Raw genomic sequence first — 18376 nt, 5'->3', positions numbered from 1 at the left:
AAACAATGGACAAATCAATCAATTAAACAACTTTATTTGTCATTTTCACAGTACTTAGATCAGTCTTCTCAATTGTTGTCTTATCAGATTCTTCCTCCTCCAAGTCGTTCCAGCTTTGTACCTCGGCTGAGGCAAAAAGGCAGTAGAACAGGCCACAACCTAGGTAAATACCAGCCGAGAGCAGGAAAAAATTCCGCCACAAAATTGGGTCTTTCTGAAAGCGAAAATCGAGTTTGTACAGTCACGATCAAAAAGAATGACACCCGATTTGATTAGTAGAGATGACATTCTTTTTGATCGTGACTGTACTCACCTTATTAGTGCCAAAAAAAGACACACTCAGCGGTGCCAACATGGAAAAAACGTTGTTAATCCCATTGACAATCCCAAAAAGAGTTCCAGAATGATTCGGTGCCACGTCGACCACATTGATCAAATAACCAGAACTGGCAAAAGTCGAAGTACTTATGGCTATAATAAGCAGTACCGTGACTAGAGTTTTATCATAATTGGTCAAAAAGGCCAAATAAATTAACCCTGAGGCTGGTAAAACGGACGCCAGGGAATTGAAAATTTTTCGGGAAGTACTGATTGTTACTAATTTTCGTTTCGCGATCAAGTCGGCCAGAGGGGAAACAGCCAGGCCTAGGAAAAACTGGATAACGTAAGGGAGTGCCGACAGTTGGCTGTTCTAAAAAATCATGAATAATAAACACGTCCAGCAACAAGAAAATTTCTTACTGAATTGATATCATAATTCATGATATTGTCCATATAGCCCGGTATTTCGGTCACTAGAGCAAAACTACCAAAACACTGGGCAATCCCAGCCACGATAATCGCCCACACTGGTAAAGAAGTGACAAGGGGCCACCATGGTGTTGGTATTTTCTGCCAAAAAAACACCCATAACTATCCAAATTTAAAATTACAAGACGTACCTTTTCGACATTGACCGAATTGCTACTCTCTATGTAATCACGCTCCTCCTCCGTTATCCCCTTGTGACAAGAGGGCGAATTTTCGGCCAAGTATGCAAAAACCATCGCAAAACCCACCCCAACACCCCCATAGGCATAAAACGACCCAGGCCACCCCCAGCTAGACCCGCAAATCACCCCTGTCAGTAACATGGAGACTGCCGTCCCCAAAACCTCACCCCCGTACACGAAATTAGCAACGCGGGACCGCTCATAAAGAGGCGACCACCGGCTGATCAAATGGTGAACGGAAGGGTACAGAACACTCTGGAGGAGACCTTGAAGTAACCGGCAGATTATGACCCCAGTGGAGCCCATCAGGGCAGCCATGGGCGGGATGGCGATGTTGACCAGCGAGGTCAGGACCATGGTACTGACCAGGAACCACTTGGGGCCGAAGTACTCGCTCAGTTGGCCGGCGAAGACTTGGGGGATGGTGTAACTCCAGAAAAAAGACGAGAGGATTGTGTCGGTGTTGTCCCATTCTGGGTACGTCTGGAGCGGGGTTAAATGTGATGGGTGGGTTGGTGGTACTTACGGGAATTGTGGAGTCTGGAGGTTGGTCGTCGGTCATTGAAATTATGGCAACGGAGAGGGAGATTCGCATCCCGAAATAAATCAAGAGTGAAAGGAACAGTAAAACGAACTGCAAGTGCCGTACGCCGATTAGTTTCCCTATAAAAATTATTTGTCCAAAAAATTTTTTTCAACAAAATTTGAGTAGCTACGGGGTTTTGGTGGTTCGTCTTGTATTTTTACTTTAACTTCTGACATTTTTGTTCGACGGGTTAAATTTTGCGAAACTGATAATCTCCAAATTTTCTCTTTTAATTTAAAGGATTACTATCTATAATCTCCGTTAATTGTTAGTAATATGCATTGAGATTGTTTTTATCAGGCACTTGAGACGAGTGGGTAAGTCAAGGTCAGGGAAAAATTTTCCGAAAATTCTGGCCAGCGTCAGTGTCCAAGCCCCAGTTTATCTCAACTGTTGATGTTGTTTGTAATTTGTATTATTGATAAGAGGCTATTGTTTTACAAAACCCCGCCTGATGACTTGGTGATGTTCAAAGTAACAAACAACAATTTTTTATCAAATTTATTAACATACAAAATCAGTATTTTGCCAAAGTTTCAGTCTTTTTCGTAACAGATTCTTGATCAGACTCTTCGTCTTCGTCAATGTTGTTCCACGGTTGTACCTCAGCTGAGGTAAAAATCACGTAGAACGTACCACAAACGGCGTAAATTCCAGCCGCTAGCAGGAAAACCTTCCGCCACAAAATCGGGTCTTTCTGAAAAAAATTCATAAATTTGTGTGTGTTTCAAATGGTTTGGTACCTTATCATTGCCAAGAAATCCCACCGTCAGCGGTGCCAAAAGCGAGAAAATGTTGTTAGTACCATTGACCATTCCCAGAAGTGTTGCCGAATGGTTTGGTGCAACATCGATCAAATTAATCCAATAACCCGACTGTGCAAATTGCGCGGTACTGACCGTAATCACCAAAAGTGTCACCACGAGATTAGTTTCAAAATTTTCCAAAAACGCCAAGTAGATCAAAGCCGCAGCGGGCAAATACGACGCCAAAGAGTTGAAAATTTTACGCGAAGTCGAAATACTGACCAGGTTTTTGGCCGCAATTAAATCAGCCAGAGGCGAGATAAAAAGCCCCACGAAAAACTGGGCAAAGTAGGGCAGTGCTGATAACTGACTGTTCTAAAATTTTCGTTCAAATCTACAAAATCCAACCGTGGGTACTCACAGAATTGATATCAAAATTCATGATGTTGGCCAAATAGGTTGGTATCTCCGTCAGAAGGGTGAAACAACCCCAACATTGCGAAACCCCAGCTATTAGCATTGCATACATTGGTACCGAAGTCAGGATTGATTTCCACGGAGTTGGGTACTTTTTCCCCGAATTGGAAATATCGGTATTAGCCTCGATATATTTTTGCTCCTCTTTCGATATCCTGGTACTACTTGAGGGAGAGTTTTCGGCCCAAAAAATAAAAAGTACTGCTGTGGCAATCCCCAAACCCCCATAGACGTAAAACGCCACAGGCCACCCCATCTCTGACCCAGAAATGGCCCCAGTTACTGGCATACAAACCGCAATGCCCAAAGAGGCACCTCCATAGACAAAATTCGCAACTAGTGACCTTTCGAAAACTGGGGTCCATTGGCTTATCAAATTGTGGGTTCCTGGGTACATAAAAGCCTGGCATATGCCTTGCAGTACCCGGCATATTATCACCCCGGTGGAACCCATAATTTGGGCCATGGTCGGAATAGCGATATTGATGATGGAACCAATGATCATGGTAACAACCAGGAACCATTTGGGACCGTAGCGTTCGCTCAGTTGACCCGCGACCACTTGGGGGATGATATATCCCCAGAAAAATGACGATAAGATTGTGTCAGTGTTGTCCCATTGTGGGTACGTCTGAAAACTGGTTTGGAACGCATTTGGTGTGTTATTTGGTGGTACTTACGGGAATGCTACGATTTGGGGGAGACTTTTCAGTCATTGAGATGATGGCAACTGAGAGAGATGTTCGCATTCCGAAAAACACCAGTTGGAAGATGAAGAACAAAACGAACTGGAAGTGCCGAAAACCGAGCATTTTTTCTACAAAATTATTTCGAAAATAATTAGGTTTTGACCATTTTATGGACTTTGGTACGTGGCTTTGTGTCCTCGATGTTGATTTTAATATCCGACATCTTTGGTTTTGGAACGTCACCACTTTAACTGAAGGGTTTTCCTTTTGTGGTTTCTTATAAGTCATTGTTTTGATAATATCTAATCAATTAGTGAGCGCATGCAATTTGCATTTCAATTGCTTTTTATCGTATTTGGTACTCCGTTAGAGAGGTCAAGATTAAATCATTGTCGAGAAACATTTCAAGGAACCAAATATTTTGTTGATGGGCGAAACAAAGTGCAATAACTTTGATGCAGTGACTATCTATTTAGTCCAGATAAGGGATGTTTCAGGTAAGGACAGGTCAGGTCAAGTCAAACAAAAAATTTATCAACTTTATTAACAACCAAAATCAATTGTTTGGCAATTTTGCAATTTTGGATAAAAAAAAAGTATTTGCCAATTGTTAATTTTGATTTTTTTTAATTTTATTTATTATAATCGTCTTTATTAATTTTTCTAAACCGTCAGAGCAGATTTTAATTAGTTGTGTAAAAATTTTTATGTAATAATTTAATAAATTAATAAATTATTTCAAAAACTAAGCAGAATCGACCATTTTATTCGCACCTAAGGCGAAATCCTCTTCTGTGAGAAAGACCAGCCCTATAACCAGTTTGACTGTTGTCTCATTTGTCCTACGAATGAGTAATTGACCAATAAAACTATTAAAATCACCTCCTACTTGTTTATCTGGTGCACAAAAAATTGCAAGACGATTGAAGCGTTTGTCATTGGCTAAGGGTGGGAGATTGCACTCCCAACTGTAAAGCGGACGAATCATAAGGCGATTAAAACTGAGCAAAAAACTGTTGTTTGATTATTTTGTAAATGTCGGCCAATCCACCTAGAGCTTCGCTGATTTCTAAGACAATTTCAAGTTTTCTATCACACTTGGGTTCACAAATCGTGGATAAATTGTGGATCGATTTGTTTTTGATAAAGATTGATTCGCGAAATTAGTTCGTGTTCAAACTCGAACATTTCGCAAGTTTTTCAGCAAAAACTCAATTGTTTCGCAAGATTCTCTCACAAAACTCAAAAATGTACCCAAATTAAGTCAAAAATCTTCATCTTTTTAGTTATTAACTTGGGCAGTTGTCAAGTATTTTTTCTACGAAATTTTAAACTTCGATACTTGGCTTTGGTACGACCACGTGCTGGACGTTTTTGACGTTTTTGCTAATATCTAATCAATAGCGAACTTGCACTTGAATTTAGTATTTGGGCTTCAAAGCAAATATTTTATTGGTAGGAGAAAATTTTGATTCAATTACTATCTATTCCGATTAGATAAAGGAGGTCTCACACCTGGTTGAGACTAGTTTTAGGTAATAACAAAAAAAATTTCTAAAAATTTTATTTCATCTTTACAACAGATGTAACAATAAATAATTCCAGCTCTACAAAGCTTCTTTACGAAAATCCTCCCCTTCCGAGTTCCACGGTTGCACCTCTCCAGAAGCATAAATAACGTAGAAAATATCAGCAGCGACATAAATGCCGGCTGATATGCAAAACGCATATCTCCACAAAATTGGGTCACTCTACACAATCACTTTAGTGTTTTTCATTTTTTACTAAATTCAAACTCACCTGTTCGTACGGAATCGCTTTTATGGCAAGTGGTGCCACAATTGAGAAGATATTTGAGAGACTGTTCGTAATACCCATAAGAATCCCGGCATGGTTCGGGGACAAATCAATATGATTCACATTGAAACCACTGAACACGGCTGCATTAAAACCCACAGCCACCACCAGTAAAACCAGAGCTAGGGTGTCTTGAGTCGAATCGACGAAACCCAGCGCTACTAGCGCGATGGCTGGGATAATTAACCCTGAATACAACAACAATCATTGATTTTTTGCTCAAATTACGGACGTACCAATGGTGTTGAAAACTTTCCGAACATTTCCTATCGATAAATATTTATGCACGATAAGATAGTCGGCCAGTGGGCTAAAAACAAAGCTCAGGATCCACAAAACCAGGTACGGGAGCGCCGATAGGAGACTATTCTGTTGAAAAAAAAAAAAACGTACAAATTTAACTAACAATTATTGGGACTTACATCCTTAATGTCTTTCTTCATGATTTCGCTCAAATAGGACGGTGTCTCGGTTAGAAGCGTCCAAAAACCCCAGTTTTGCCCCGAATGTGCCACCAAAACGGCAATAAAGGGCCATGAAGTAGCAATGGACTTCCACGGCGTTTTCAACACTTTTTTCTCCTCACTGCCCACATTTTCACCCTCTATGTACTCCCTCTCCTCCTTGGAAATCCCCCCATGTTTGCTGGGGCTATCGGCCCCAAGCAACCCCCATAACACGGTCCAAGCCAGCCCCAAACTGCCATAAAGGTAAAACGCCCCAGGCCAGCCTGACTCCGACCCAGCGAAAGCCCCAGTAATGGGGAGCGAGATAACGGTACCCAGCGGCCCCCCAGTGTACACAAAACTGGCGACCTTTGAGCGCTCGGCCAAAGGCGTCCATTTACCCAACAGCGTGTGCAAGGACGGGAACAGAAACCCCTGGTTCAACCCCTGGATAATCCGGCAGGCTATGACCCCATTTTCGCCCAAATGTTCGGCCATGACCGGGATCAGGAGCGTAAACAGGGAGTTAATGGCCGTGGTCACGGCCAGAAACCACTTAGGCCCGAATTTTTTTACCACAGCTCCGGCCCCAATCTGGGGGATGACATAGCCCCAGAAGAAGGCCGAGAGGATGGTCTCCTTCTGCGTCCATTCCGGGTACGTCTGAAATTCTAGTTCAAGTTTGGGAAAGTTAGAGTGGGAGAGTTACGGGAATGCTGGGGTCTGGCGGGGTTTCCTCCATCATGGCGATGATGCCCACCGACATGTTGGTGCGAATGCCGTAGGCGACGATGGTGGCGAAGAACAGGAGGATGAACTGGACATGACGGGCCCCAAACCATTCTCCTGGTTTTTTCAGTAATTTTATTTTGGAAAATTGAATTGGTACTTACGTGGTTTCGGAAGGGGTTCGGGGCCCGTTTCTAGATCCTTTGGTGTCATGCTGGTGTGGTTTAAGCGGGACAAGTGAGTCGCGTGGTGCTTATAAAGCGGTACTTATAGATAAAGATAAATCTGTGCCATTATTTTGCAAAAAAGAGATAAAATTTTTCACACCGTGCACAGTTGTGGCTCATGCAGGGCCTATTGTTTGATTAAATTTTGTAAGGGAACTCAGTTGGAAGGTTACTGGCGTTATCGTCCAGGTATGTGCAAAACACCACAAATTACGGTTTCGCGATAAGCAAATTTATTCCAATAACAATTTGATTGGTTTAACATAACACTAAAATTATCACAGATTTGTTCCATTGGCAAAACCCCTACACCTTTCCGCGCTCGTCCTTGCCTTCGTTATTCCACTCCTGGACTTCGCCGCTGCCGCAGAAGACGAACACGAAATTGCTGACCACGTAAATAGCGGACGCGACACCAAAAACCAACTGCCACTGCATCGTATCTTTCTACAACTCGCAATTAAAACTAGTAAACACTCCACTAAACCTACCTCGTCTGTTACAACAACTTGGACGAAAAGTGGCGCTAGCAAGGAAAAAATATTCGAAACACAGTTGGTAATCCCCATTAGAGTACCAGAATGATTGGGCGAAATGTCCATATGGTTGACATTGAACCCGGAATAAATGGCCGAGTTCAAACCCACCGCTACCACAAGAAGTGCAATTGCCAGGTTTTTGTGCTCCTCGTCCATAAAACCTAGAAAAACGAGGGCAATTGCTGGGCAAATGAGCCCAATTGAGTTGAAGATTTTCCGGGTGGCGCCCAACGAAGTGTACTTTTTGATAATAAGGTAATCAGCAATGCCACTAAAGACGAAACTTAGAACCCATAAAATAAAGTAAGGCAAAGCGCTTAGGTAGCTGTTCTGGATGAGGTGGGTTAAAGTTTGCTAGGTTTGGTAAGTGGTACTTACCGATTTGATTTGGAAATGCATGACTGTGTTCATGTATGACGGGATTTCGGTAATTAGGGTCCAAAAGCCCCAGTTTTGCCCACAGTGGGCTACTAGAATCGCCCAGACGGGCAAACTGGTCAAAATGCTTTTCCAAGGAGTTGGTAGAGGCTACAGTTGAAACAATTATTACAAACTGGGTTGAAAAAAAAAACTTACTTTTTGATTGGAGGAATGACCCAAACTAGTCTCAATGTACGTTCGTTCCTCCTCTGAAATGATTTTGCTTTCGCATGGTTTATTTGACCCTAAAATCGCCATAGCAATTGACCATACAATACCCATGACCCCATAAATGTAAAAAATTAAAGGCCAGCCGTACCAACTAGCTGACACAATTCCTGTGACAATCATGGAAACTACGGTACCTAAAGGTCCCCCTAAAATTAATTTAGTGAAGGTACTACAAAAAAACTGTTTTTGGCAAGAGGTAAACCGCAGAGAAAATCGGTCTACAAAATAGAGGAAAGCTTGGAAAAATCAAGAAAATTTAGGAAAAATCAGAAAAAATCCGAAGAAATCAGAGGAAATCTTTAAATAATGCGCATGTGCAAGTTGAGATTTTGTGAGCCCTGGCGGCAACATTTTTGCATAATAAACGATGATAAAAAGGGTGCAAAAGCTAATGAATTTTTTTTTCAATTATTAAAATCTATATGACGAAAAACGAGAATTGAGAGTGTTGAAAATAATGTTTTTGAGGTAAAAATGCTTATGATCTGTCTCATCCTTTAAAAAAAATAGTAATTTTAGAACAATTAACAATTTATTAATTTGGTAAATGTTTGGGTTGCTTATTTTCTGAAATATTCAAAGTGGTTCGGTTTAAAAAATCGCCCTGTATAATAACCCTAAAACACAACAGATTGCGATGTGTTTTCAAAATTGTATAATTTGTACAGTCACGACCAAAACGAATGACACCCTTAAAATCGTAGCCGTAGTTTTTTATCGTGACTGTATGTATTAGTTACATGAAGAGTATTTTTTTCTGAGTTCTATGGTATAATACATGCATACCTCAATTTAATAAAAAATTTAAAAAGAATCAAAAATTTCGGAAAATGTAAAATTTTGTTAGCCCTAAAAATGTTGTCTTTATCTATCGTTAGCTCTTTGCTATTTAAACATTGACCAAAAAATAAAAAAATAAATAAAAATAATTGTTAAAATAATGCTTTTAACTAAAAAAGAACACGTTTTAATTAAAAAAAATTAAACACGAAAATACTTGATTTTTTTGCTACAAATTACCACTAACTTCTTGGCTTTCTGTCTCCATGATGAACCGAGATGAGAATTTTTTTCACTTACTTCTACCTAAATGTACTACTATTAAACTAATTATTTCACTAAAAAATAACAGTATTCTCAAAGCAAACTTAGTTACTCCAGAAAATTTTTGAATTTTAATTTTTTTATATTTTAATGAAAGTAAAGATGAGTATTATGTTACATTACTAAATAAAAAAAATGTTTTTTTTTAAATTATTAAATTTAACCTTTAGTGCCATTTAAAAAAATCAAGTTAGCCTTATATTTTCAAAATAACTGACGATAAAAATTTGAAATGCTCTCAGATAATTAAATTTAAACACTTTTAACTGTTTCCCAAATTTCAAGGTTCTCTGTTAAACCGTTCTGAAAATATTTAACTGTAATTTTTGACTAAATTTTTCACTAGTAGAGCAAAAAAAACATCAAATGATCATATTATTACATCGAGAAAGATAAAAAACCTTAAATCAAATAATTATATTAAAATTTCGGAATTTGACTTGTTTGATTTCATATTTATTACAAATTAAAAAATACATATTATAATAAAAAAAATTGTGACAGAATAAAGAAAAATTCGCGGTGAACGGGTAATAGGTATTTAATTCACGAAAAATAATTTTGAAAAATTAGGAAAAATCTGGGCAAATCAAAGCAAAAAGGAAAATTCAGGGAGCGGTTTACCCAATTTTTGGTGTCATTACCAGCGTAAACAAACGTTCCCAGACGTGACCGTTCCGACACTGGAACCCAATAACTCAATAAATTATGAATTGATGGGAAAATAAAGCCTTGGCAAAAGCCTTGCAAAGCTCTTGATGCCATCACACCTTCGGAACCCATCGTTTCGGCCATTATTGGTAGTAAAAGACCGAAAATGGAGCAAATGAACATTGTGGCAACTAGGAACCATTTGGGGCCGAATTTTTTGGCCAGTTGCCCAGCCCCCACTTGGGGTATAATATAGCCCCAGAAGAAGGACGACAGGATGATACTTTTGTTGTGCCAATCGAAAATCTATGGAATTATTTATTTAAAAAATTGTCGTGATTTAATAAACGTACTGGAATGTCGGGATTTTCGCTCGCTTTCGTAGTCATTGCCACAATTGCCACCGAGAGATTGACTCTAATCCCATAGGCGATGAAAGTGAGGAGGAAGTTGAGGAAGACTTGGATGTGGCGAACTCCGCAGCAAGAATCTGGAATTAGTGGGGAAAAGGTGAATTTGTGTCCAGCCTTGACCATGATGGGTTTAATTGTCGATCCAAGAAATTGTTACATAATATGTGCCGGTAATAATTGTACTTATTGTACTTCAGGAAAAGTAGTGGCCTTCAAATATGAAATAAAGTATAAAATTTCATCGGTGGTAATTACGGAGTAATTCGTTCTTTCGTGGTTTTATGTTGGTTTAACAATAGTTTGTAAAGTTTGATTTAATAAAAATCAAACAGCAAAGTGGAATTTTACAATTTGTGGTCGCCTTGAATGTTTGTGACTCGTTTATCAAAACACATAATTCTGGAGAAAGGTTAATTTTGGGTTCAATTTTTTTATCTAATCAAAAGAGGAAAAAAACTAACTTATTGTGAATCTCCAATTTGTCACAGGTGTCAATTTTTCAAAAACCAAAAATCGGAAAAATATTTGTCAAGTCATTGGTGACACCGTTTGCGTTATCAGTGAATTATTGGGTTATTTTAAAGTGGGAATTCTACGGTTTGAAGAAACCAATAAATAACAATCGACTCCTCGAAAGAAAACTTTCCTTTATTATTGCTGTGCGCTCTCCATCCGTAGATAAACTAAAATCACAAGTCTAATTGACCGTAAAAAAACATCTTTTAAAATAGAACAAAAACAGTAATTTGAACCATTCAGGAAATTAAGCCTAAAACCGCTACCGGGAATTTAATTAACTTGGTAATTATTCAAGCAAGACGCGCTTTTTGCCCACACGAGCGGAATTTAATTAACTTGAAGCAGGAAATTGTCTAAAACTTCTTTCAAAATTTTTGAATTGACTCACGTGGCGCCTCCACCTGATTTTTCGGCTTCTGGTTGCCCAGCTCGCCCATTTCCAGCGTTTCCTTCGACATGTTACCAAAGGGTTCAATTTCCAACCCGAATGTTTGACCGCACGATCAAAACTGTGGTCAAATCATTTTGTAAGCGCTTGGTGCACCACTACATGACCTCTAATATTTATTCTACGTGTGTTGACACTTTTTAGCGACAATTTTTCGACTTGTGGCCTCAACGAACGCCAACACTAGACACACTTTCACCCTTCAAAAGTCCGCAAAAATCGCACTAATTATTAATAGGAAGATTTTTGGTACTCCGACTTGATAACCCCTAACCCAAATTATAACATAATTCGAGTAAAGTGGAAGATAAGTGATTGGAGGCAAGGATCAGTCTTTACAAAGATTACGAATTGGAGCCTTAAGGTAGCGAGGTTTGATGGATGTGGTAATGAAAGTCGCGACTTTGATGTCACCGGAAATACATTTTACTTGAGTGTGATGGACAAGGCGACAGGTCGTGAGCTGAAATTTAATTGGCTGGGAACCTGGCAGATAGTACAGTAAAACCTCCCAACAACGGACACCTCTGGAGGTTTTTTAATTTAATTTTGTGACCTTGTATAAAAATTTTATTATTAAAGTTTTTCTTAGCTGGAATATTATAACTAAAAATCTTTTCAGAATAAAATTAAAATGATCCAAAAAACTGAATTTTTACTTAAAATTTTCAATTTTTGTTTAGTTGCTTTTAGAATCATTTTTTCACATTTTTACACATTTTCACATTTCTACAAGGTCTTTGAAACCAATGTTCGTTTTTACACCACAACTCTTTCGATTTATCCGTTGTAAGAGGTAAAATATTTTTATTTTTGTGTCCGCTATATGGAAAGTCCGCTGTAGAGAAGTTTTTAAAAGGTTCAAAATATTCAGACTGCATGAGTTTACTTAGCTCTAAGACTAATTTCCCCTTTATCACAATCGTCCTCAACAATCTTTCTATCACAACTTTCTAAAAAAAATTACACACATCGATTTTTAAATCTGGATTCTCGGAATAAAATTTTTCATTTATTTCTACAATGTCCTTAAAACAAATGTTAGTTTTTTGGCCTGTCTGTTGTAAGAGGTAAAATAAAATATTGTGGTAATTGGGAAATCGTTTTTGTCTCTGTCCGCTATACAGAGAGTCCGTTGTAGAGAAGTTTTCTCTACATGACACAATATTTTAGCTATTTCTATTAAAATTTCAAAATATTTAAACAGCAACAATTTTCTAGCTTAAGATTAGTTTTTCCTTTATCACAATCGTCTTCAACAATCTTTTTTTTACATTTCTCTAAAAAAAATTCACACACTCATCGATTTTTAATTTTGAATTTTCGGTAAACTAATGTTTTGGTCTGTCCATTGTAAGAGGTAAAATAAAATATTATGGTAATTGGTAATTTTTTTTGTCTTTGTCCGCTCTACTGAGCGTCCGCTGAAGAAAAGTTTCCTCTACATTATTTTAGCTATTTTTTAAAAGATTTAAAATATCCAGACTGCATAAGTTTACTTAGCTCTAATAAAGCTAATTTTCCCTTTATCTTAATTGTCATCAAATTTTTTATCACGTTTTTCTAAAAAAATGTTCACAGACTCATTGATATTTAATTCTCGATTTTCGGAATAAAATTTTTCATCCACTTTATTGGTCTGTCCGTTATAAGAGATAAATTAAAGTGTTATAGTAATTAGGAATTTTTTCGTCCGTGTCCGTTGTAAGGAGGTGTCCGTTATTTGGGAGGTTTACTGTAATAGGTTTTCAGATTTTGAAATTGAGCACAACTGAAAAAAACGAAATTTTCACGGTATTGCATTTTAAGACAATTGGCGAAAAAATCCGCAATCAAGGATTCTAATTTAAAATTAATAATGTCTTTAATTTTCTTGTGAACGCAATTACACGCGCATTGTTTAATCAATTTAGTATTTATTACTATTAATAACACTAAAAATAGATCGACTTTATCTAAATAAACTGCAATTAAATGCCAACATTTTTATAGAGTTTGTGTAATGATTAAACAAATAAGATAATGTGGCTAACACTTAATTAATCCCAAATTTGTACTAAAACTACACAATGTGGCAACAACACGCAAATTATTTTTTTATGAAAATTAATTTTTAGACAACATTATTTAGTATCAATCTGTATGTTTAGTTGTCTAAGACCAGGCGTAACAGCACCCATTTATTCAGAAATTAAATGAGATCAAAGTTTAAAACCTACGCACATTCTGCTTACGTTTTTGTTGATATTGTTATTAGTTTGTTTATAACATAAGTGGTGGTACTTTAAATTCTTTACAATTTAATAGTTTTTTGACTTCGTTCACCACACTTGTAAGTAGCATTCTCAAAATCAGACTTTTCGAAAAAAAATTTTTTTTCAAAATTTATTAATTTTGAGAATTTTATTAATATAGTAATAAAAAAATTCTAGACGCGCGCTGATCGTAGTTAAGCCCAAACGCCCGATAAGATAACCCTGCAACTTCCTTAGTTATTGACACAATTCGCCCCTCCTTATTCGAGTACCTCGCTTAAGTCGGATCATTGCCTTTCAAATCTTAATCACTCAAAATCGGTGCACTCGCCTGGATTCAAATCCCGGTTATCCCGTAGGTGTAGTGACTCAAGTGCCTCCCATATGCACAGAAAGCATGGCCGTGCTCCTCGAAAACGTGACAAATTGCGTGTGGCAAGCCTTTGATGCCCTACAACAGGACAAGTCCGGATACGTCCACAAGTCCAAACTTAAGGTAAGTCGAATTTTTGGCGTAAAGTCGCGCTTTGGGGGCTTAAGCCAGACATGTGGTCAGGTTGCCCGTAAAAGGCAAGGCGCTCAGTGTATGTCAAGGTTGCCTCGCTTGTATTGAAACTGTTATCGGAGTGATTCATATGTGCTATTTATATTTCGTAGGTTCTGACCGCGAATATTGGCACGATCTTGGATTTGTACGGGGTTGAACGGGGGCTGGAGCATTTCCGGAGCACCCCCACCTTAAACTTCGACCAGTACAGGTTTTACTTGCAAAAGGAAGTGTTCTCGTCCTTACCCAACAAACTCCCATTGGCGGAACTGCGCGACTATGAGGCCCGCATTGGCGAAGTTTGCTGGCTGGTGTGTCGGAAAAAATTCGTTCAGAGAGACAATAAAGTTTTGGCGGACGAATCCCTTTTCCAAATTTTCCGGATTTTCTGTCTTTTGGGCGACTTGATCCGCGACCAACACAACGAGGACACTTACCAAGTCCTCCTGCACCCTTCCGAAGTCTACAACATCGCCCAAACTTTGGCCAACTCCCTGGGATGTCCCTGGGACGAGGAGGATTTCACCAACTTGTCCATCTCCATGGGGAGTTTCCGCCTAACTCCCTTCATCGCCGTTCTCGAATCTCGATCCTTGGTCGGAGTCAAGGACCATTTCGCAATTTCGGAAGCTGTAACCGACATTTACCAGACCCTCGTCGAAGACGTCATCAAGAAAGGTTACTTGACCAAAAAAGGCTACATTTTCCCCACAATGCGCGAATATTGGTTCGTGCTCCGGCCTTCAGAACTAAGTTATTACAAAACACGTTCGGAGAAGGACCGTTGCGGCTCACTCCCCATCGAGCCCGGAAGCCGAGTCGAGGCCAAATCCGGGTACCGGATCATCCTCCACACCCCGGAACGGAGCTTCGAGTTGGGAACCACCGACCACATGACTCGAGTCCAGTGGATCTCGGCTCTCCAACTCGCAGCTGACCATTCCGGGGGCTGCCAGAGCTACCAAAGACTGCAAGTCGCTCGGCGAAAAATGCAAAGGGCTGGAAGGATCCAGGAAATGATGAGGGCTAGAGCACAACTGCAGCAGGAACGCAGTGCGCGGCAAGCAGCCGAAGGGCAGGCAAAGGAGTTGGAGGCCGTTGTGAAGGAAGAAGCGCGGAAATTGACCGACTTGGAGCAAATGAGAGCAAAGTTGGAACGACTACTTGAGGAGGAAACGCAAGCGAAGCGTGACGAAGAAATTGTGCGAGCCCTCCAAGCTAGAGTTTTAGCCGAAGAGTGGGAGAAACGGGAGGAGTTGGAGCGGCTCCAGGAGGAGCAACGAACTCTTCTGGAGGAGGAACGTGGCAAAAGGAAGGAATTTGAGGAGTTGCAACGTGAAAAAGAACAACAATTGCGAGGTAACTGTTTTATTGTTATGTCCCCAGTTTAATTTTTCTCTTTCCAGAGGCGGAATCGCGCTTGGTTCAGTTGGAAAAAGAACGGGAGGCGCTAGACGTCCAGTTAAAACTGGCCCACGACAAAATTAAACTCTCAGAAGACCGTAGAGAACTAATGGAAGCGAGGTTGTACCAAGTGGTACCGCTCCGGGAAGGTGACCGGGTCAGACGAGCTCATTCCTTCATGCCCAGCACGAAAGAACGCCCAGTTTTGTTAGAAGTGAGAGCTTCCACTCTAAGACGCTCCAAAAATTGAACAATGCTCATTCCATTTTTTATTGTGACACTAATAAATATTTTCGTAATCAATCGTTTATTAAATCAACCACCAAATCCTTTTTGTCGAAACCTTCAGTCGACTTCATTTCGCCAAGAATCGACTCTCGGTATTTCCCCTCCAGGAGCGCATTCGGGTCTTGATCAGCTTTCAGAACCGCTGTCTTTTCCTCCTTCTTTTTCTTCTTCTTCTTTTCTGAAAGCGACTAATTGACACTGTTTGCTAATCATCAGGTGTACCTTTGGGACTCTTTTTCTCTTTTTTACTAGCACTACCGCCCTTCTTTTTAGCTGAAACAGACAAATAAGAAGGGACCAAACCTAGTCAAGGACACACATTTCCGGCCCTTTTTCCGCGCCAATTTCCTGGCTCGGTGCGCCCTCCAGGCCCTTTGGATCCTCCTGGCTGAGCGGTTTTGCAAAAATATCCACGCCTTCTCCTCGTAAATCCTCTGCTCCTCCTCCTCCTTCTCTCGCATTAGAATGTGGTACTCCTCAGCCTGATCCTCAAACTTTTCTTGCAACTCCTCAAACTCTCGTTTCTCGTTTTGGAAACTACAAGTCAATGTAAAATTCTATTGTAGTAAAACCTTTCAACAGCGGACAGTCCCACGGTACTTACATTTCGTCAAGTTCGTCATATTCTGCCTGTTTTTCCCCAATATCTGTGTCATACTTGGCCACCCAACTGGCTAATTGTGTCTCAACTTTGAGTCTTTTCGCCCTGAGCAGCTTCTCCTGGTGAAGATGTTCCTCAAGTAGGGAATTGTACTGTTCGGTTGTGTTTTTGGCATCTTCTGATAGTTCAACCTGCAGTTCCACGCTCTTATTGTAGTCCTTCATCATCACAGTTTCGGTGTCGTAGACAAGACGGTTGATGTCCTTTTGTGATTTCTCTTTCAAAGTTTCGATTTTTTCGGCCAGTTCTCGCAAAATCTCTTCCTTGCGGTCGCGCTCACGCCCTAGCTCTTGTCGCTGTTTCTCCAACAACTCTTCCAGTTCTTGTATCAGGTCCGACAGCATCATGCTTGACCTGTAGGCCGTTTTGAGGTCGTTCTCCCTCTTGATTTCCTCAGACGCCGAAACACTTAATCTCTCCTCAACGATTTTCTTCAACTTGGTCATAGACTCGATAAATGTGGTCATTAGAGAATCGTTCTTGTCCTCCAGACTCTCCATATATTGCACCAAAGCCTCCGATTTGAAAATAATATCAAGGGCGCAAGCCACATGTGTGTCAAAGTGTTCCAGACCCGAAAACATCCGAGTCCTTTTACTGGAGTGTGCTCCCTGTGAAAAAAACACACTCACCTCTCACGTTATACCACCAAATTGTCTCACCTTCCGGGGTTCGTTCATGTTAATTCGCTCCAAGGTGTTGCAAATTAGGTCCAAATCGGACCGGTTCTGGATCATCTCACGGGAAAAAGGCTGGTGTTCCTGGCATACAAGTTTGATAAAGTCGGCCTCGGTTTTTGAGAGGAATTTCTGCAAGGCTTCAGTGTCATTTTCAACCAGATTGGGCAAGTGGGCCAAAAGACGCAACTTGTGGATTGTTTCGTCGAAGATTTTGTTAATGCGTTCACGCTGCAAGTGGTATTCGTATGTGGAGTTCTCATATTCGGTCTCGTCTTTGAAATTCATTTCGGACTTGTCACTTTGACTAGGAATCAATACAAACATCAACAGCGCTATGGCGACCACAAAGTCATCCTACAAAATTATTTCGTAAATGCTTTTTCCACATTTTTTTGGAATCTTTGTAGATTATTTTAAGCATTGTTTCTGTTCTATTTCCCATTATTTTTAGATTCTTTTTACACCTTTTAAATATGGACTCTTTTTTAGATTATTTTTTTTATCCACCTTTAGATTCTCTTACAAATTATTCTGTAAATGCTTCTTTACATTTATAATCTAGACTTTCTTCAAAATTATTTGGTAAATGTTTTTTCTACATTTCTTCAGCATTCTTCAAGTTTTCCTTTAGATTCCACTCTGCGTCATCTCAAAATTGTTCTAATTTTTTTTTCTAGATTATTTTTAGCATTGTTTCTGTTCTATTTCCTATTTTTTTTAGATTCTTTTTACACCTTTTAAATATGGATTCTTTTTGAGATTATTTCTTTAACCCATTTTTAGATTCTCTTACAAATTATTCTGTAGATGCTTCTTTACATTTATTGTCTAGACTTTCTTCAAAATTATTTGTTAAATGCTTTTTCTACATTTCTTCAGCATTCTTCAAATTATCTTTTAGACTCCACTCTGCGTCATCTCAAAATTGGTCTATTATATTTTTTTGGAATTTTTCTATATTATTTTTAGCATTGTTTCTGTTCTATTTCCTAAATTTTTTTTAGATTCTTCTTACACCTTTTAAATTTGGACTTTTTTTAGATTATTTTTTAACCCATCTTTAGATTCTCTTACAAATTATTCTGTAGATGCTTCTTTACATTTATTTTCTAGACTTTCTTCAAAATTATTTGGTAAATGCTTTTTCTACATTTCTTCAGCATTCTTCAAATTTTCTTTTAGATTCCAATCTGCGTCATCTCAAAATTGGTCTATTATATTTTTTTGGAATTTTTCTATATTACTTTTAGCATTGTTTCTGTTCTGTTTCCTAAATTTTTTTAGATTCTTCTTACACCTTTTAAATTTGGACTTTTTTTTTAGATTATTTTTTAACCCATCTATAGATTCTCTTACAATTATTCTGTAGATGCTTCTTTACATTTATTTTCTAGACTTTCTTCAAAATTATTTGGTAAATGCTTTTTCTACATTTCTTCAGCATTCTTCAAATTTTCTTTTAGATTC

At 39.0% G+C, this 18376-nt stretch overlaps 6 protein-coding genes across 8 annotated transcripts; 1 reads left to right on the top strand and 5 right to left on the bottom strand.

The window, feature by feature from the left end:
* Window positions 1-18: 18 nt before the first annotated feature.
* Window positions 19-1823, bottom strand: LOC663215 (putative inorganic phosphate cotransporter). Its single transcript, XM_969273.4, has 6 exons — window positions 1709-1823; window positions 1519-1655; window positions 942-1475; window positions 742-891; window positions 314-691; window positions 19-214 (listed from the first exon to the last, which is right to left on the bottom strand). The coding sequence occupies exons 1-6, from the start codon at window positions 1752-1754 to the stop codon at window positions 23-25; spliced, it is 1437 nt and encodes a 478-aa protein (XP_974366.1). The 5' UTR covers window positions 1755-1823; the 3' UTR covers window positions 19-22.
* Window positions 1824-2064: 241 nt separating this feature from the next.
* LOC107398553 (putative inorganic phosphate cotransporter) lies at window positions 2065-3778 on the bottom strand. The gene is made up of 5 exons (XM_015982948.1): window positions 3674-3778; window positions 3482-3618; window positions 2746-3432; window positions 2322-2699; window positions 2065-2275 (listed from the first exon to the last, which is right to left on the bottom strand). The coding sequence occupies exons 1-5, from the start codon at window positions 3711-3713 to the stop codon at window positions 2096-2098; spliced, it is 1422 nt and encodes a 473-aa protein (XP_015838434.1). The 5' UTR covers window positions 3714-3778; the 3' UTR covers window positions 2065-2095.
* Window positions 3779-5039: 1261 nt separating this feature from the next.
* Window positions 5040-6903, bottom strand: LOC663259 (putative inorganic phosphate cotransporter). The gene is made up of 6 exons (XM_008199090.3): window positions 6687-6903; window positions 6503-6639; window positions 5770-6456; window positions 5584-5716; window positions 5291-5535; window positions 5040-5241 (listed from the first exon to the last, which is right to left on the bottom strand). Exons 1-6 carry the CDS (start codon window positions 6733-6735, stop codon window positions 5098-5100), a joined length of 1395 nt encoding a protein of 464 aa, XP_008197312.1. The 5' UTR covers window positions 6736-6903; the 3' UTR covers window positions 5040-5097.
* A 56-nt stretch (window positions 6904-6959) lies between these two features.
* Window positions 6960-11242, bottom strand: LOC663278 (putative inorganic phosphate cotransporter). The gene is made up of 7 exons (XM_969334.4): window positions 11015-11242; window positions 10048-10184; window positions 9688-10000; window positions 7865-8085; window positions 7667-7816; window positions 7241-7618; window positions 6960-7196 (listed from the first exon to the last, which is right to left on the bottom strand). The coding sequence occupies exons 1-7, from the start codon at window positions 11082-11084 to the stop codon at window positions 7056-7058; spliced, it is 1410 nt and encodes a 469-aa protein (XP_974427.1). The 5' UTR covers window positions 11085-11242; the 3' UTR covers window positions 6960-7055.
* A 138-nt stretch (window positions 11243-11380) lies between these two features.
* Window positions 11381-15583, top strand: LOC663300 (switch-associated protein 70). Of its 3 annotated transcripts, none has more exons than XM_015982922.2 (4): window positions 11381-11532; window positions 13689-13825; window positions 13987-15235; window positions 15283-15583. In XM_015982922.2, exons 1-4 carry the CDS (start codon window positions 11514-11516, stop codon window positions 15528-15530), a joined length of 1653 nt encoding a protein of 550 aa, XP_015838408.1. In that variant the 5' UTR covers window positions 11381-11513; the 3' UTR covers window positions 15531-15583. The 3 variants fall into 3 exon arrangements, with proteins under 3 accessions (XP_015838408.1, XP_015838409.1, XP_064213355.1); XM_015982923.2 differs by lacking the exon at window positions 11381-11532 and adding an exon at window positions 13254-13406; XM_064357285.1 differs by lacking the exon at window positions 11381-11532 and adding an exon at window positions 13295-13406 and having other exon boundaries at window positions 13507-13825.
* On the bottom strand, window positions 15527-18162 carry LOC663319 (dynein regulatory complex protein 10). Its single transcript, XM_064357446.1, has 6 exons — window positions 18154-18162; window positions 16892-17263; window positions 16173-16840; window positions 15888-16105; window positions 15791-15841; window positions 15527-15746 (listed from the first exon to the last, which is right to left on the bottom strand). Exons 1-6 carry the CDS (start codon window positions 18160-18162, stop codon window positions 15580-15582), a joined length of 1485 nt encoding a protein of 494 aa, XP_064213516.1. The 3' UTR covers window positions 15527-15579.
* Window positions 18163-18376: the final 214 nt, after the last annotated feature.

Source organism: Tribolium castaneum, chromosome 6 (assembly GCF_031307605.1).
Source record: "Tribolium castaneum strain GA2 chromosome 6, icTriCast1.1, whole genome shotgun sequence".
Lineage (NCBI taxonomy): Eukaryota > Metazoa > Arthropoda > Insecta > Coleoptera > Tenebrionidae > Tribolium > Tribolium castaneum.
This window is presented reverse-complemented; position numbering and strand designations above follow the sequence as displayed.

Excerpts from the sequence above, each read along its gene's own strand:
- LOC663215 (XM_969273.4), bottom strand. The coding sequence starts at position 1,754 with ATGTCAGAAGTTAAAGTAAAAATACAAGACGAACCACCAAAACCCC. Across the intron at positions 692-741 it reads TGAATTATGATATCAATTCA|AACAGCCAACTGTCGGCACT; the intron begins GTAAGAAATTTT and ends ATGATTTTTTAG. Across the intron at positions 215-313 it reads CTTTTTTTGGCACTAATAAG|AAAGACCCAATTTTGTGGCG; the intron begins GTGAGTACAGTC and ends TTTCGCTTTCAG.
- LOC107398553 (XM_015982948.1), bottom strand. The coding sequence starts at position 3,713 with ATGTCGGATATTAAAATCAACATCGAGGACACAAAGCCAC. Across the intron at positions 3,619-3,673 it reads CATCGAGGACACAAAGCCAC|AAAAAATGCTCGGTTTTCGG; the intron begins GTACCAAAGTCC and ends ATAATTTTGTAG. Across the intron at positions 2,276-2,321 it reads GATTTCTTGGCAATGATAAG|AAAGACCCGATTTTGTGGCG; the intron begins GTACCAAACCAT and ends AATTTTTTTCAG.
- LOC663259 (XM_008199090.3), bottom strand. The coding sequence starts at position 6,735 with ATGACACCAAAGGATCTAGAAACGGGCCCCGAACCCCTTCCGAAACCA. Across the intron at positions 5,536-5,583 it reads GAAAGTTTTCAACACCATTG|GGTTAATTATCCCAGCCATC; the intron begins GTACGTCCGTAA and ends TGTTGTATTCAG. Across the intron at positions 5,242-5,290 it reads AAGCGATTCCGTACGAACAG|AGTGACCCAATTTTGTGGAG; the intron begins GTGAGTTTGAAT and ends GTGATTGTGTAG.
- LOC663278 (XM_969334.4), bottom strand. The coding sequence starts at position 11,084 with ATGTCGAAGGAAACGCTGGAAATGGGCGAGCTGGGCAACCAGAAGCCG. Across the intron at positions 7,817-7,864 it reads GTCATTCCTCCAATCAAAAA|CCTCTACCAACTCCTTGGAA; the intron begins GTAAGTTTTTTT and ends TTTCAACTGTAG. Across the intron at positions 7,619-7,666 it reads TGCATTTCCAAATCAAATCG|AACAGCTACCTAAGCGCTTT; the intron begins GTAAGTACCACT and ends CACCTCATCCAG.
- LOC663300 (XM_015982922.2), top strand. Across the intron at positions 13,826-13,986 it reads TCCACAAGTCCAAACTTAAG|GTTCTGACCGCGAATATTGG; the intron begins GTAAGTCGAATT and ends TATATTTCGTAG. Across the intron at positions 15,236-15,282 it reads AAAAGAACAACAATTGCGAG|AGGCGGAATCGCGCTTGGTT; the intron begins GTAACTGTTTTA and ends TTCTCTTTCCAG.
- LOC663319 (XM_064357446.1), bottom strand. Across the intron at positions 16,106-16,172 it reads TATGACGAACTTGACGAAAT|TTTCCAAAACGAGAAACGAG; the intron begins GTAAGTACCGTG and ends ATTGACTTGTAG. Across the intron at positions 15,747-15,790 it reads AGAGAAAAAGAGTCCCAAAG|AAAAGAAGAAGAAGAAAAAG; the intron begins GTACACCTGATG and ends AGTCGCTTTCAG.